This window comes from Lolium rigidum, chromosome 3, assembly GCF_022539505.1.
Source record: "Lolium rigidum isolate FL_2022 chromosome 3, APGP_CSIRO_Lrig_0.1, whole genome shotgun sequence".
NCBI lineage: Eukaryota > Viridiplantae > Streptophyta > Magnoliopsida > Poales > Poaceae > Lolium > Lolium rigidum.
The window spans coordinates 167,901,081-167,915,514 of NC_061510.1; the positions used below are offsets into that span (position 1 = coordinate 167,901,081).

General features: G+C 47.4%; 1 protein-coding gene across 1 annotated transcript; it reads left to right on the forward strand.

Moving 5' to 3' along the window:
- Window positions 1-1,012: 1,012 nt before the first annotated feature.
- Window positions 1,013-2,463, forward strand: LOC124700195 (polygalacturonase-like). Its single transcript, XM_047232361.1, has 4 exons — window positions 1,013-1,456; window positions 1,541-1,830; window positions 1,907-2,135; window positions 2,212-2,463. The coding sequence occupies exons 1-4, from the start codon at window positions 1,013-1,015 to the stop codon at window positions 2,461-2,463; spliced, it is 1,215 nt and encodes a 404-aa protein (XP_047088317.1).
- The last annotated feature ends 11,971 nt before the right edge of the window (window positions 2,464-14,434 follow it).

Below are 14,434 nucleotides of genomic sequence, written 5' to 3' on the forward strand. Positions count from 1 at the left end.
CAAATTTTGGGGCCGGATATTTTGCAAATATCCGGCCCGGATTATCCGGCCTGGTGATTCTGTTTCAGCTTCCTTTTGACTCGTTTTTCCACACAAGTCACTCATATACATGTATCTATATAATCCCTGCACCACTTCATCAAACATCAGTGTATCACATGCATTGACATCAAACACACAAAACATATTGTGAGAGATGGTCTTTCACTTGCACTCCAAGATGATCCCTGTACGCATATATATACTCGCCCACAAGGCTCAATACAACATCCATCATATTCGCATATCTCTCTACCTCTCTATCGTTCAACAAAAGTGAAACCAACGGTTATATAAATATATTCTTCATTTTTTGTCTGTTTATTTACTTCGCACTTCTCGTGGCACCATAATTGTACTTTCTTGAAATATGCAACGAACTCGTCGAGAAAAGTAAAATTAGGGATCTATACATCGATTACTTCCGCTGATTTTGAATTACAAAGATAAATAAGAAATGTAACACAAAACATGTCTATTGGGAATTTACGAAATCTTCGTCAATTGAGTAATAGACATAGCCTTCGTTTGTTTGTAATGCAGCTTATGTTCTATCTTCCTCACTAATGGAATGAGGCGAACATTTTCTCCCTTTGAAAAGGTATCATAGTCCTTTCTTCATCTTAATGGGCCTTCTAAATGTCGAGTCCAAAAGGTGATATGAGTCACACCAACTTTTGCAGTACCCCACGAGAACAACCAATTTCAGGCCTTACACACACACACACAAAAAAAAAAATCTACTGAAATGCATGTCATTTTAATTTTGTGCACGCTCTGCAAACTAAAACTCAAGTACCTATCAGTGTTGCTTCTTTTAGGAACTTATATCAATGTGACAATGTGTGTTGCTTAACACAACTCCTAGTATTGTGCATCCGAAACGAAAACAAACTTGCACGGCACGACCCCAATGCTGTGCACACACGCATCTCCGGCCACGCACAGATCGACCACGAGGCGCTACTGCCCAATGCCGGCACAGCGCTCCAACCTCGCTCTCCTCGCCCACCTGTGCGTGTCACTGGCCGCCGTGGCTAGAGGCGCCGCCGCGACGTCCTACAGCGTCGTCGACTACGGCGCCGTGGCCGACGGCCGGACGGACTGCGCCAGCGCGTTCCTCAGCGCTTGGGCCTCGGCGTGCGCGGAGGAGGACTCGGCCGCGGTTGTCGTGCCGGCAGGTGAGTTCTTGGTGTCCAGGGCGAGGTTCAGCGGCCCGTGCCGGAGCGGCGCGGTGACCGTGGACATCGCGGGTACGGTGCTCGCGCCGGTGCCGTACGCCGGCGTGCAGCTCTGGATCGTGTTCCAGAACGTGGACGGGGTGACCATCAACGGCGGCACGCTCGACGGCAGGGGCCAGGCGTACTGGGCGTGCCGGAGAGCCGGCGGCGGCTCGTCTTGCCCCGCCGCAACAAGGGTCAGTATTTTCTTCCAGTGAAAAGAAAAGGACTGTGAGTCGATAATGTCAACATTGAGTTATTGAGTGGTCGTTGGAACGCAGTCGTTGACGATATACCGGTCTAGGAACGTGCTGATCCAAGGCCTGACGTCGCTGAACAGCGCCGGCATCCATGTGACGGTCCAGTCGAGCACCGGCGTGGCGATAGTGGACACGGTGGTGTCGGCGCCGGGGGGCAGCCCCAACACGGACGGCATCCACATCAAGCAGTCGAGCGACGTCACCGTCCGGAACGCCAGGATCGGCACCGGCGACGACTGCATCTCCATGGTCGAGGGCTCGTCGGACGTGTGGATTCAAGGCGTCAGCTGCGGCCCGGGGCACGGCATCAGGTTAGTGAGCAGCTCGAGTTGTGTCCATCGACTGTTTTTTAGTGTACTACAATAATCTGCTCTATCTGTCCGTCAGTATTGGGAGCCTGGGCGACACGCCGGAGCAGCTGGCCGTGCGGAACATCACCGTCAGGGCCGTCACGCTCGCCGGTACGACCAACGGGCTGCGGATCAAGACGTGGGCCAAGGCCAACAACGGGCTCGTCGACGGCGTCGCGTTCTCCGACGTGGTCATGAGGGACGTCCGGAACCCCATCATCGTCGACCAGAACTACTGCCCGGGAAACGTGAGCTGCCCCACCGAGGTACCATACCCAACTATGTGTATTTCAACACCGAACTCTCGGGGAATGCTGGCGCAGAGCGTGTGTCTTGTTTCAGGGATCGGGGATCAAGATCACCAATGTCTCATTCACGGACGTTGTCGGGACGTCGGCGACGCCGGTGGCCGTGCGGTTCGACTGCAGCCCGAGCCGGCCGTGCTCCGGAATCACCATGCGTAACGTCCGGCTGAGCTACGGGAAGCAGCCGGGAGCGGCCGAGTCGCTCTGCCGGAATGCGCATGGAGTTGCCTATGGGCAGGTTGTTCCACCGAGTTGCCTGGCTGACCAGGAAATGCTTTGCCAAAAGTGAGACGAGGAAATGAATTTGCAGGTGTTTCTACCGTTGCCTGAAAGCGAAACTGTTTTCAGTCATTCGGGCAGTTCTTTTTTTTCAAAACTTTCAAGAATCTATTAATAATCAACAGTACAGAGTCTGAAAAGCAATAAAATTATAGGTAATTAGATCACCTAGCGTCGACTGCAGGCACTAATACGAGCTAATGGTGTGCCCTCACCCCTTCATCACCGGAGTCAAGCAAAGCTTATCGTAGTATAGTTTGTTATAGTAGGTATATGAAAACTCATCGTGCTTATCGTACATTGTTGAACCTTGAGGGCTTTATTAATTTAAAATCGGCACGTCGTGCCTTTTATCTAAAAAAAATCGTTCGTGCTAAGACTTTAAAGGACTAAAGCAGCAGAGCAACAACTATCGCCAATGATGACAACCATAGATAGAAAGATACTGACCGAAAACCATACCAACTAACACAAAAATCATCTTGATCCCAGATATCTGTCGGCCACAGAAATCCATTCGCCGTCCGCCGACGTTAGACGCACCACTAAAGTGAGGATAGAGTGGGGAGGAATTTATTCTGACTTCAGGTGAATCTTAGCTCCCTCGAACGTGATTCTTTTTTCTGCCTATGTGGTCGGGTTGCAAGAGTTGACTTTTAAACTGATCTCTTTTTTTGAAAAGGGAGTAGACCCAGACTTTTGCATCCATTGATGCGTTAGATGAAAATGTTGTCAAGCCGTAGCAATTTTTTGACAACACCATTTGGAATGCAAGTCGTGGCACACGGCGGATAGGCTTGAAAATCGTGGATGACATAGTTATGGCAATTGCAAGCTTTGTAACCGAACTCGAGAATCCCTCGCACACCTTCTCTTCAATTGTCGTTTTCACGAGAAGTGTTGTAACATCCCTGTTTTGCTAAACCCTAATTAGGAATTGTTTGTGCATCATTTGCATCATGATATTTTCCTTTAAAAAAATGCATTGAAGTGAAAATTTGGAAAACCCTAATGTTGTGCAATTTTCTCCCTTTGCTTCCAATTGCTCAAAGTGTGTCAAACTAAAACACATTGCATTTGTGCTTTGTTAAGAAGTACATTTGTTATTTTCAAAAGTTCAGAAAAGTTTGAAAACTTTAAATGCATTTCAAAACAGCAAAGGAATTTGAATACAAAATAAAAACAGTTTTTAGAAAAAGAGATGAGAGAAGAAAACCTCCCTCTCTCTGTTTTGGGCCGCAGCCCAACTTTCCCCCCCCCCTCTTCCCTCTCTGCGCAGCCCAGCCAGCAGCCCAACTTGGCCCAGCTCAGCCCAACCGAACCCCAGGGGGTTTTTGGCAAAAATGCCATCTTCCCCGCGGAGCCAAGCAGCTCGCTGTCGCCCGCGCGGCCACCCGATGGTCGCCGGCGCGTGGAGATGCCCGCCGCCGCCCCCGGCGGCCTATAAGGACCCCTGCCGCCGCCCAGCAACCCTAGCGAACCCCACTTTCCCCTCTCACGCGCTCCCCACGCGAGGATGAAAACCTAGCCGCTGCGGCAGCTCCGGCCGACGCCGATTGCCGCCGCTCCGGCCATCCCCGAACTCCGTTGAGGCCGCCTTCGGCTCAGCCTCGCTGCCACGACCCTCCCCGTCGAAGGAATCGACGCGGGGTGCCCCGAATCGACCCCGCCGCGCCCTTCTTCCTCGCAGACGGCCGTCGCTCCGTCGACGCTCGCCGGCGCCGCAGCCTCCTCCGCCCTCGCCGGCAAGCTCTTGAGCTCCACGGTGAGCTCCTCCCCTCCCGAGCCTCTTCGCCCTCTCCCTAGCGCCCGGAGCGAGCTCGCACCGGGCACCTGCCCCGGCCACCGCAATAGCTCGCCGCCGGCCAAGCTCCGGTGGGCCTATTCCGGGCGGCGCCGCCACCGCATGGTCCGCCACGTCGAGCCGCACCGTTTCCCCATCGCGCGCATCCCCGCGACCCCCAAGTCGGCGGATTGAAATCCGGCCGAGCTCAATCTGAGCTCATGGCCATGGATGACGTCATCATGACGTCATGCCGACGCCATAAAGCCTTTTCCTCGTTTTCCGAAATTCATTTACGTAAATAAAAATAATATGACATGTGGGGCCCGTTGTCAGATTTTTAATAATTTCCGTAAATATTTAGAAAAATAATAAAACCCTGACATGTGGGTCCAACCTGTCAGGCTTTTAATAATTTCTGGAATTTTCAGAAATGATTTAAAATGAATAAAACTTGTAAAATTCATAACTTATTCATTTTAAATCAGAAAAATATGTATAATATATGAAAATTTTCAGAAAAATGAGATCTACATTTTGGTTGCACAATCATGCATTGTTAAACAACTTTAAACCTAGTTGTTTTAGAGGAACTAAAATCAACCCTCTGAGGTTTCCGGAACTGCTAACCCTAGTTCGCCGAAACCCAGTTAAATTGATGATGTCTTAGGGTTATTTCAGTACCTAATTAACATGTCATCTCATCATACTTGTATGCGCATTGCATCGATGCCATGTGTTGATTGTTGTTCTACCTTTCCGGTGTTTGCTTCTTCGCGATCGATAGAGCAAGTGCCGAGACGATGAAGACCGACAACGACGCAGCTCAATACTTGTCCACCGACGAACAAGTCAAGCATGGGATCTCCGAAGATCCATATTGGTTTGTCAGGGACAAAGGCAAGCCCTAACCTGGTTCATCTATGATTTTGAAATATTTTATCTGTGGTTCCTACATATCGCATCCGATTCAACTGTCTTTTATCGGTATATAGAGTTACCCTATCTATTGCATGTCCGACCTTTGTAGCCTCGATACCCCGATCCACTCGCTCCTAGCATAACTAGGTTTGGCATGTGTGCGTCGCGAGAGCCTTTATCTCTTTATGCTTAGCCATGCTTAGTTTGTTACGCTACTACTCCGGTCTTCGGACCGGAGCCTTACAATGAAATGAATCTAGCATGACAGGTTGACGTGGTAAGTATAGAGATGATGATAAACATGATTAAAGGCTCAGACGAGAGGCCACATTGGGATGTGGTGGGTTGTTTCGTTTCTGCCGACCCTAGGAACCGAGTTCTCGCCTCTTGAACCAAGACCGAGCGTACAACCACACGAGGCCCTATTATGGTACCCTCTCGACTCACTAACTTGCCTAGTAGATTCCATGAGTCACATAGTTTGCGCGTTACCTGGTCATATGCATTGCATTTTGCTTGGGGGTTAAAGGTACATAACAGGCAGGTAAGCGTGGTCGTGGTGGCTGGGGGTTGCGGCCTCTGGGAAACCCACCTCGGCTCACATCGTTAAGGACCGGCTTCGGGACTTGACCCGTTACGGCGGAACAATCCTTAGCGCGTGACTCATGGTCTCGGCGACAGCAAGGTAAAGGTCGTGGTCGACCACCCTCTGCCAGCACACCAAGGAAGTGTGTTATACTAGTGGCATTAAGAGTCGGTCGTCGCGTGTGGGTAAAGTTGTGCACCCTCGCAGGTTATGAATCTTTTCGAAAAGCCGTGTCCACGGTTATGGACGACTTGGGAACGGACGTGGAGATCATAGAGAACATGAATCTAATCGTAAAACTTGGCAAACAATGTGTGTTTACGGATACCTTCTTCGGGTATTGAGGGGGTAGTCCGAGGATAGTGGTTCGAGATGATGAAGGTTGGTGGATACAATATGATGATCAATAGAGATAGAGATATCGCTCTCTTATCCCCTTTCAAAGGTTCTGAGTAGTCGAGCTTCTCTTCTCTCTTATCTTACAAAGGAAAATCGGCTTTACGCAAAAGAAGATCTACGTAAAGCTCGCATACCCGCTTTGCTAAAAGGTTGTACTAAGTCTTGCCGAGTCCCCGTACTCAGCTTTGCATGCTTTTGTTTCGGACGAAATTGCTCCAACGAGATGGTGGTTTCTAGTCGACATCGACGAGTAGCTTGGGGTTCCCAGGTGGCAGCCCGGAATCTATGGGCTGGGACGTCGCCGTTATGCTCCTGGCCTCTTAGGCCTTTTGCTATCTTGCTATGTCTAATAGCATAACTTTGCTTCCGTTGATTGATGTATGTCGGGTCGGTGACCTCTCGCTTGTAATGCTTTGGTTCTTCGCTCGGTTATGAGTTTGTATTACTTCTTTGAGTCGTAGAGTCACCTTGTTGTGTTACCGATTCTCTCACTTGTAGTCTCTCGAGCTCTAGGTTAGGCTTATGTCGGACGAAGGTCCGATATTTGTCTAACCACGATCCCGAGGGTGCCACGGGTTTTGGTATCGGAGCAGGACCGCTCGTAGGAAAGCCCTTTCTACTGGTCGATGTTGAGTCTAGTGTTTGCGAAAACTATTTGGAAGCTAAAAGTATTTGTGAAAATCTTATTAGGCTTCTTTTTACTCCTTATCTGGGATCGCTCTATTTCTAAGGTGCCTTACCTTGTGTTTATTTGAAAGTTTTCCTATCTCTTCTAGTCTTTCAAACTTAGGTGCCTCAAGGGCATGTCGTTTCTAAACCAATTGACCTAGTGCAGAGTTCTCTAGAGTCGTGTGTGTTATGTGCATCCTCCTTGTTTTTGTTTCAACAGAGAGATTCCTTTCCATCATGATCTCTCTATTTTGTGGGTCCCACATCCTTCTGTTCTAGGCTTCGAGGTTTCCTTTTGCCTTGTACGTCTCCTTTTATTTCTTGGGTACTTTGGAGGCTATGCATTGCTTCTAGATGGTACATCGTGATTACTACATCGTAGTGTCCTCCATGTCACTCATTTAGTAGTTACTTCTTTCTCGGGTTTTAACCCTTGGACTTGAACCGAAGGTCCCCGATTGTGCTGGATTATATTTTATGAATCTTAGTACATGAAGCTGGCCTTTAACCCAAGATCCATGCCATTGCACACTAGTGTTAATGTTCATACATTACACCGGGATGGCTAAATAAAAATCAAGGTATCCTTCAAGCTTGTGGTTATTGTCGTGATTGAATTGCGACAATTAAGAACTTTCCCTTCCACTGGCTATCGCAGAGGTTCTTTCATCAAACTAAATGGATCACGACAAGAGTGCTCTTTGAGAGTCTAACATCTATGCCTGTAACTCCGCCACACCTCCCTTTTTGAGCATGAGTTTCACAAAAGTGTTAACTTGTGCATCTACCTCTCAGGAATTCTGTTCCTGATTGTGTTCCTCCTCTTTAGTCGCTTTCCAATCTTTGTCTGCTAGTTAGCAGCCAAGTTGTAAATGTGCATTGGTGTTTTTCAATGCATATTATCCTTGTGGTTCGTCCAGACATTCCACTTCGGTATGTCAGGAGAAACAAACTCCAGTGCCTCGTCCATTTCTAAGACTTGGTCAAAGTATTGTAATCCGCAGATTGAGAAGTCTCGTTAGCTTCTGTTCTGTTCTACCTTGGAGTATCACCCTCTTATATATCATGAGGTCGTGCTTTGTATCATGGCCTTATTGATGAATTGATGCTCTTACATATCTTTACCCGCCCTTCCTCCGAGTTGTTCGTGCTTAGGAATGTTGGGGTGTATTTATTGATGTAGCTATCCGAGATTTTCTTAGCAATTCTTATTGTTTCGAAACCCAAGGACAATTGTGTCATTCTTAGCATGATTGGTTCGCCAATTATTAAGCGAAGTTTGATTGTGCTAGCTGCCAAGTCCATTTGTTCGGGCGCACATATTCGGTCAAAGAGTTCAGTTAATGCCAAAGCTCTGGAGACCATATCGTATTTCTTTGTAAAGCAAGATTCCCTCTTGAATTCAGTGATATACCGGTGGTTCGTGATATTCTAGTTGTCTTTCTAGAAGTATTACCATGTTGTTACATGACCGTGTTATCGAGTTCATGAGTAAGTTGGTTCTTTGAACTACTCCTTCTCCAAGAACCGTGATGGATAACCCTGGACTAATTGGTTGAGCTTAAACAATAACTTGGAGAGTTGAAAGACAAGAGCTATATCCAACTTTGTTCCTTCATAAAGGGATGTCTAGTGTTGTTTGTGTTGAAGTCAGAAAGTATCTCCTTTGCGGATATGCTATCTTCCCCATATTTGATTTGAGCCTGGGCTATCGTCAAATCAAACTCAGTTCCAAGGACTATCTTGATGATGTTTATACTCATGGTGTCTCGTCTGAGTATACCTTCATGTCCTTTGGTCTGACCAATACTTCTGCCTCGTTCATGCAAAATATGAGTTCCTCATTGGAGTATCTTGATAAGTTTGTTGTTGAGCCCATCGATGACATTCTTATTTCCTCCAATTTTAAAAGATTCATATTGGACGTTTGACACTAGTATTGGAAAAGTTTGAGAACCATCTTTGTGTTATCATGAAGTATGTGTTCTGGATGTTGGAAGTGACCTTCTCTGGTTCACGTGTATTTGCTGAAAGATGACACCGTGGATCTGAGTCGAGTTCCCTTTGTTTTCCTCGGGAGTCACCGCAAGTCGGTCAGGCAAGTGCGAAGTATTCTTGAGATGGAAGGTTGTTACCTCCATTACGTGAAACGTTTCTCTATGCACACTAAGCCATTGATTGGTTTGTGCAAGAAAGAGAAGAAGCTTTAGAACTTCAAAATCTTCTTTGATGTCCCCATCAGGACTCACTTGTGTTACATTGCAAATTCATGTGCACGCAATTGCCTTTGACAGTCGCAACCACATGTATTACGCAATCTAGCTCAATCCTTTGGAGCTTGACATTGTGGTCCATATCTTGAGAGTCTAGCGACTTTACCTTTGTGGTAACTGTTGCAAATTTTGTATTTGGAATTCTGAGTCTGAAATATATTTACACCTAACCTAAGCTGAATCTCAAGCAGCAATGACGGTTGGCGTTTCTCAAGGATTTTTGGAATAGGTCTCTTTTGTAAATCCGGCAAGATTGATGTCGTGGTTAACACAATTAGTCGGAAGGACTAATGCCATAATCTCTTGATTCATCAAGAATAACCACTCTCCATAAGGATCTTGTGTGACTTATTCTAGGAGTTGCCCTTATGATGCTTTTCAAATCAAGAAGTCTTGACCTCCGCTTGATGACCTATTGAAGGCTAGTCAATAGCCTAATATTGATGTCTAGAACCTCAAGGAGAACATTATAAACGGTGTTGCTAAATGTCTCTCGGTCAATCCGTTGAAATCATTTCTCCGGTGACAACAACTTTGTTCGGAGAAATTTCACTCCCCGTTGATCATTGGCACTTCCCTTGCCAGTACCCTCCCCTTTCTATTGGTCGGTACCTGAAGTTCTAATCAATTCACATGCTGTGTGAATTCGTCAGTCATCTAGGCCCTAGCCTTTTGAGTAGACAACAATCGTTTCATGTATCCTACCCGAAGAGTGACTATGATTCTTAAATTCAAAGTAGCTACGGTTGGTAATCTTCTATGCTTCTACGAGTCACCCTCTCTAAGAGTGCCTTGTCATGGTATCAAAGGCAGTTTAACTCCTTGCTACCTTGTCCCTTCATAATCTTGTCAAGCGTGGAGCAATTGCCTACCAAATTTGAAACTTCTGTCGTCTCCTCCGTTACCTTGATGTGTTTCATGTTTTCCTAGCTCAAGAGTTGTTTCCGAACACTCCTTCCATGAGTTACCCATGAGATACTCGATCTTCGTGAAGATCCATCGTTCTAGAGTTATTCCCTCTTTCCTTTAGGTGCTGTTGAGCAACAACCTCAAGGGAAGAAAAATGAAGCGCTTCATTCATGGTGTTGTGGGTCAACTTCATTCATGGTGTCATGGATCAACTCCTTCAACAAAGAAGATCATCGTGGTATCGACAAGCTCGTTGAAGATTGGTCTAGCCCTTGTTACCTTCTCTTTTCCTACTATAGGAATCTCGGGGACGAGATTCTTGTAAGGGGGGTAGAGTTGTAACATCCCTGTTTTGCTAAACCCTAATTAGGAATTGTTTGTGCATCATTTGCATCATGATATTTTCCTTTAAAAAATGCATTGAAGTGAAAATTTGGAAAACCCTAATGTTGTGCAATTTTCTCCCTTTGCTTCCAATTGCTCAAAGTGTGTCAAACTAAAACACATTGCATTTGTGCTTTGTTAAGAAGTACATTTGTTATTTTCAAAAGTTCGGAAAAGTTTGAAAACTTTAAATGCATTTCAAAACAACAAAGGAATTTGAATACAAAATAAAAACGAGTTTTTAGAAAAAGAGATGAGAGAAGAAAACCTCCCTCTCTCTGTTTTGGGCCGCAGCCCAACTTTCCCCCCCCTCTTCCCTCTCTGCGCGGCCCGACCAGCAGCCCAACTTGGCCCGAGCTCATCCAACCGAACCCCGGGGGGTTTTGGCAAAAATGCCATCTTCCCCGCGGAGCCAAGCGGCTCGCTGTCGCCCGCGCGGCCACCCGATGGTCGCCGGCGCGTGGAGATGCCCGCCGCCGCCCCGGCGGCCTATAAGGACCCCTGCCGCCGCCCGGCAACCCTAGCGAACCCCACTTTCCCCTCTCACGCGCTCCCCACGCGAGGATGAAAACCTAGGCCGCTGCGGCGGCTCCGGCCGACGCCGATTGCCGCTGCTCCGGCCATCCCCGAACTCCGTTGAGGCCGCCTTCGGCTCAGCCTCGCTGCCACGACCCTCCCGTCGAAGGAATCGACGCGGGGTGCCCGAATCGACCCCGCCGCGCCCTTCTTCCTCGCCGGACGGCCGTCGCTCCGTCGACGCTCGCCGGCGCTGCAGGCCTCCTCCGCCCTCGCCAGGCAAGCTCTTGAGCTCCACGGTGAGCTCCTCCCCCTCCGAGCCTCTTCGCCCTCTCCCTAGCGCCCTGGAGCGAGCTCGCACGGGCACCTCGCCCCGGCCACCGCAATAGCTCGCCGCCGGCCAAGCTCCGGTGGCCTATTCCGGCGGCGCCGCCACGCGATGGTCCGACACGTCGAGCCGCATCGTTTTCCCCATCGCGCGCATCCCCGCGACCCACGAATCGGCCGATTGAAATCCGGCAGAGCTCGATCTGGAGCTCATGGCCATGGGTGACGTCATCGTGACGTCATGATGACGCCATAAGTCCTTTTCTATTTTCTGAAATTCATTTTATATATTTGATAATTATATTGACATGTGGGCCCCTTTGTCAGATTTTTAATATTTTCAGAAATATTCAGGAAAAGAATAAAACCCTGACATGTGGGCCCATGTCTGTCAGATTTTTAATAATTTCTGGAATTTTTAGAAATGATTTAAAATGAATAAAACTTGTAAAATTCATAACTTATTCATTTTAAATCAGAAAAATATGTATAATATATGAAAATTTTCAGAAAAATGAGATCTACAAGTTGGTTACAAAATCATGCATTGTTAAACAACTTTAACCCTAGTTGTTTTAGAGGAACTAAAATCAACCCTCTCGAGGTTTCCGGACTCGCTAACCCTAGTTCGCGAAACCCGAGTTAAATTGATGATGTCTTAGGGTTATTTCAGTACCTAATTAACATGTCATCTCATCATACTTGTATGCGCATTGCATCGATGCCATGTGTTGATTGTTGTTCTACCTTTCCGGTGTTTGCTTCTTCGCGATCGATAGAGCAAGTGCCGAGACGATGAAGACCGACAACGACGCAGCTCAATACTTGTCCACCGACGAACAAGTCAAGCATGGGATCTCCGAAGATCCATATTGGTTTGTCAGGGACAAAGGCAAGCCCTAACCTGGTTCATCTATGATTTTGAAATATTTTATCTGTGGTTCCTACATATCGCATCCGATTCAACTGTCTTTTATCGGTATATAGAGTTACCCTATCTATTGCATGTCCGACCTTTGTAGCCTCGATACCCTGATCCACTTGCTCCTAGCATAACTAGGTTTGGCATGTGTGCGTCGCGAGAGCCTTTATCTCTTTATGCTTAGCCATGCTTAGTTTGTTACGCTACTACTCCGGTCTTCGGACTGGAGCCTTACAATGAAATGAATCTAGCATGACATGTTGACGTGGTAAGTATAGAGATGATGCTAAACATGATTAAAGGCTCAGACGAGAGGCCACATTGGGATGTGGTGGGTTGTTCGTTTCTGCCGACCCTAGGAACCGAGTTCTCGCCTCTTGAACCAAGGCCGAGCGTACAACCACACGAGGCCCTATTATGGTACCCTCTCGACTCACTAACTTGCCTAGTAGATTCCATGAGTCACATAGTTTGCGCGTTACCTGGTCATATGCATTGCATTTTGCTTGGGGGTTAAAGGTCCATAACGGGCGGGTAAGCGTGGTCGTGGTGGTGGGGGTTGCGGCCTGCGGGGAAACCCACCTCGGCTCACATCGTTAAGGACCGGCTTCGGGACTTGACCCGTTACGGCGGAATAATCCTTAGCGCGTGACTCATGGTCTCGGCGACAGACAAGGTAAAGGTCGTGGTCGACCACCTCTCTGCCGACACACCAAGGAAGTGTGTTATACTAGTGGCATTAAGAGTCGGTCGTCGCGTGTGGGTAAAGTTGTGCACCCCTGCAGGGTTATGAATCTTTTCGAAAAGCCGTGTCCACGGTTATGGACGACTTGGGAACGGACGTGGAGATCATAGAGAACATGAATCTAATCGTAAAACTTGGCAAACAATGTGTGTTTACGGATACCTTCTTCGGGTATTGAGGGGGTGAGTCCGAGGATAGTGGTTCGAGATGATGAAGGTTGGTGGATACAATATGATGATCAATAGAGATAGAGATGTCGCTCTCTTATCCCCTTTCAAAGGTTCTGAGTAGTCGAGCTTCTCTTCTCTCTTATCTTCAAAGGAAAACTGGCTTTACGCAAAAGAAGATCTACGAAAAGCTCGCATACCCGCTTTGCTAAAAGGTTGTACTAAGTCTTGCCGAGTCCCTGTACTCAGCTTTGCATGCTTTTGTTTCAGACGAAATTGCTCCAACGAGATGGTGGTTTCTAGTCGACATCGACGAGTAGCTTGGGGTTCCCGGGTGGCGGCACTGGAATCTATGGGCTGGGACGTCGCCGTTATGCTCCTGGCCTCTTAGGCCTTTTGCTATCTTGCTATGTCTAATAGCATAACTTTGCTTCCGTTGATTGATGTATGTCAGGTCAGTGACCTCTGCTTGTAATGCTTTGGTTCTTCGCTCAGTTATGAGTTTGTATTACTTCTTGAGTCGTAGAGTCACTGTTGTGTTACCGATTCTCTCACTGTAGTCTCTCGAGCTCTAGGTTAGGCTTATGTCAGACGAAGGTCTGATATTTGTCTAACCCTGATCCCGGGGGTGCCACAAGTGTGTGGTCAAACATAAAAGAGTGGATTGGCCTTCATGATGTCGATCAAGATTTGTGCTACGAAGCTTTAATCGTCCAAGATTGGTGGAGATCGTTTGTCCAAAAGCAAGGACAATCTAGGAGAGTGATGGCTTCCATAGCCATGCTTCTCTCAAGGGAGGAGTGGAAGGAAAGAAATGTTTGTGTCTTCCAGAATCACTTGTCGACCGCCACGGTGGCACAAATCAAGGAGGAAGCGTCTTTATTGTCAAAAGCCAAAGCCAAAGCCATTAGTATTGTAATGCCACGAGAGTAGATGTTTTGTTTCTTACCTTGCCTCTTGTATTGGTCCATTATTCCCTAACACTCTAAAACCGCTTCGTATTCGTGCAATTTTTTTTAAAAGAAGTTTGCAACTTATCGATACAAATAGAGGCACCAGGAGTAGGTCAAGGCTTACCGGGTAAGCGGGCATGACCGACGACGACATGGAGCAAAGGAGGGGAGGCATGACAATGAAAGTAAACAACTAAACATGATGCCATGTAGTATCAGTAACGTGATTTTATTTAATTTACATTTGACCATCAATAAGAAACATACCTTCTCTATGGGCACTGCGCTGGTTCGCTCCACCTACGATGAACTTTTAGGCCTTAGAGGTGTGGCGGAACCTGCCCTCTCACCGGCGGGAGGGCCCCTGCTTCTTGGTTTAGGTTTTCTCCTTAGTCTTCTTCGAGATGGCGAGGCGGTGGTGACACCT

What these genes read in the sequence shown, in the direction of transcription:
- LOC124700195 (XM_047232361.1), top strand. Translation starts at nt 1,013, where the DNA reads ATGCCGGCACAGCGCTCCAACCTCGCTCTCCTCGCCCACCTGTGCGTG. An exon ending in GGCCCGGGGCACGGCATCAG is followed by an intron (nt 1,831 to 1,906) that starts GTTAGTGAGCAG and finishes TCTGTCCGTCAG; the next exon opens with TATTGGGAGCCTGGGCGACA. An exon ending in ACGTGAGCTGCCCCACCGAG is followed by an intron (nt 2,136 to 2,211) that starts GTACCATACCCA and finishes GTCTTGTTTCAG; the next exon opens with GGATCGGGGATCAAGATCAC.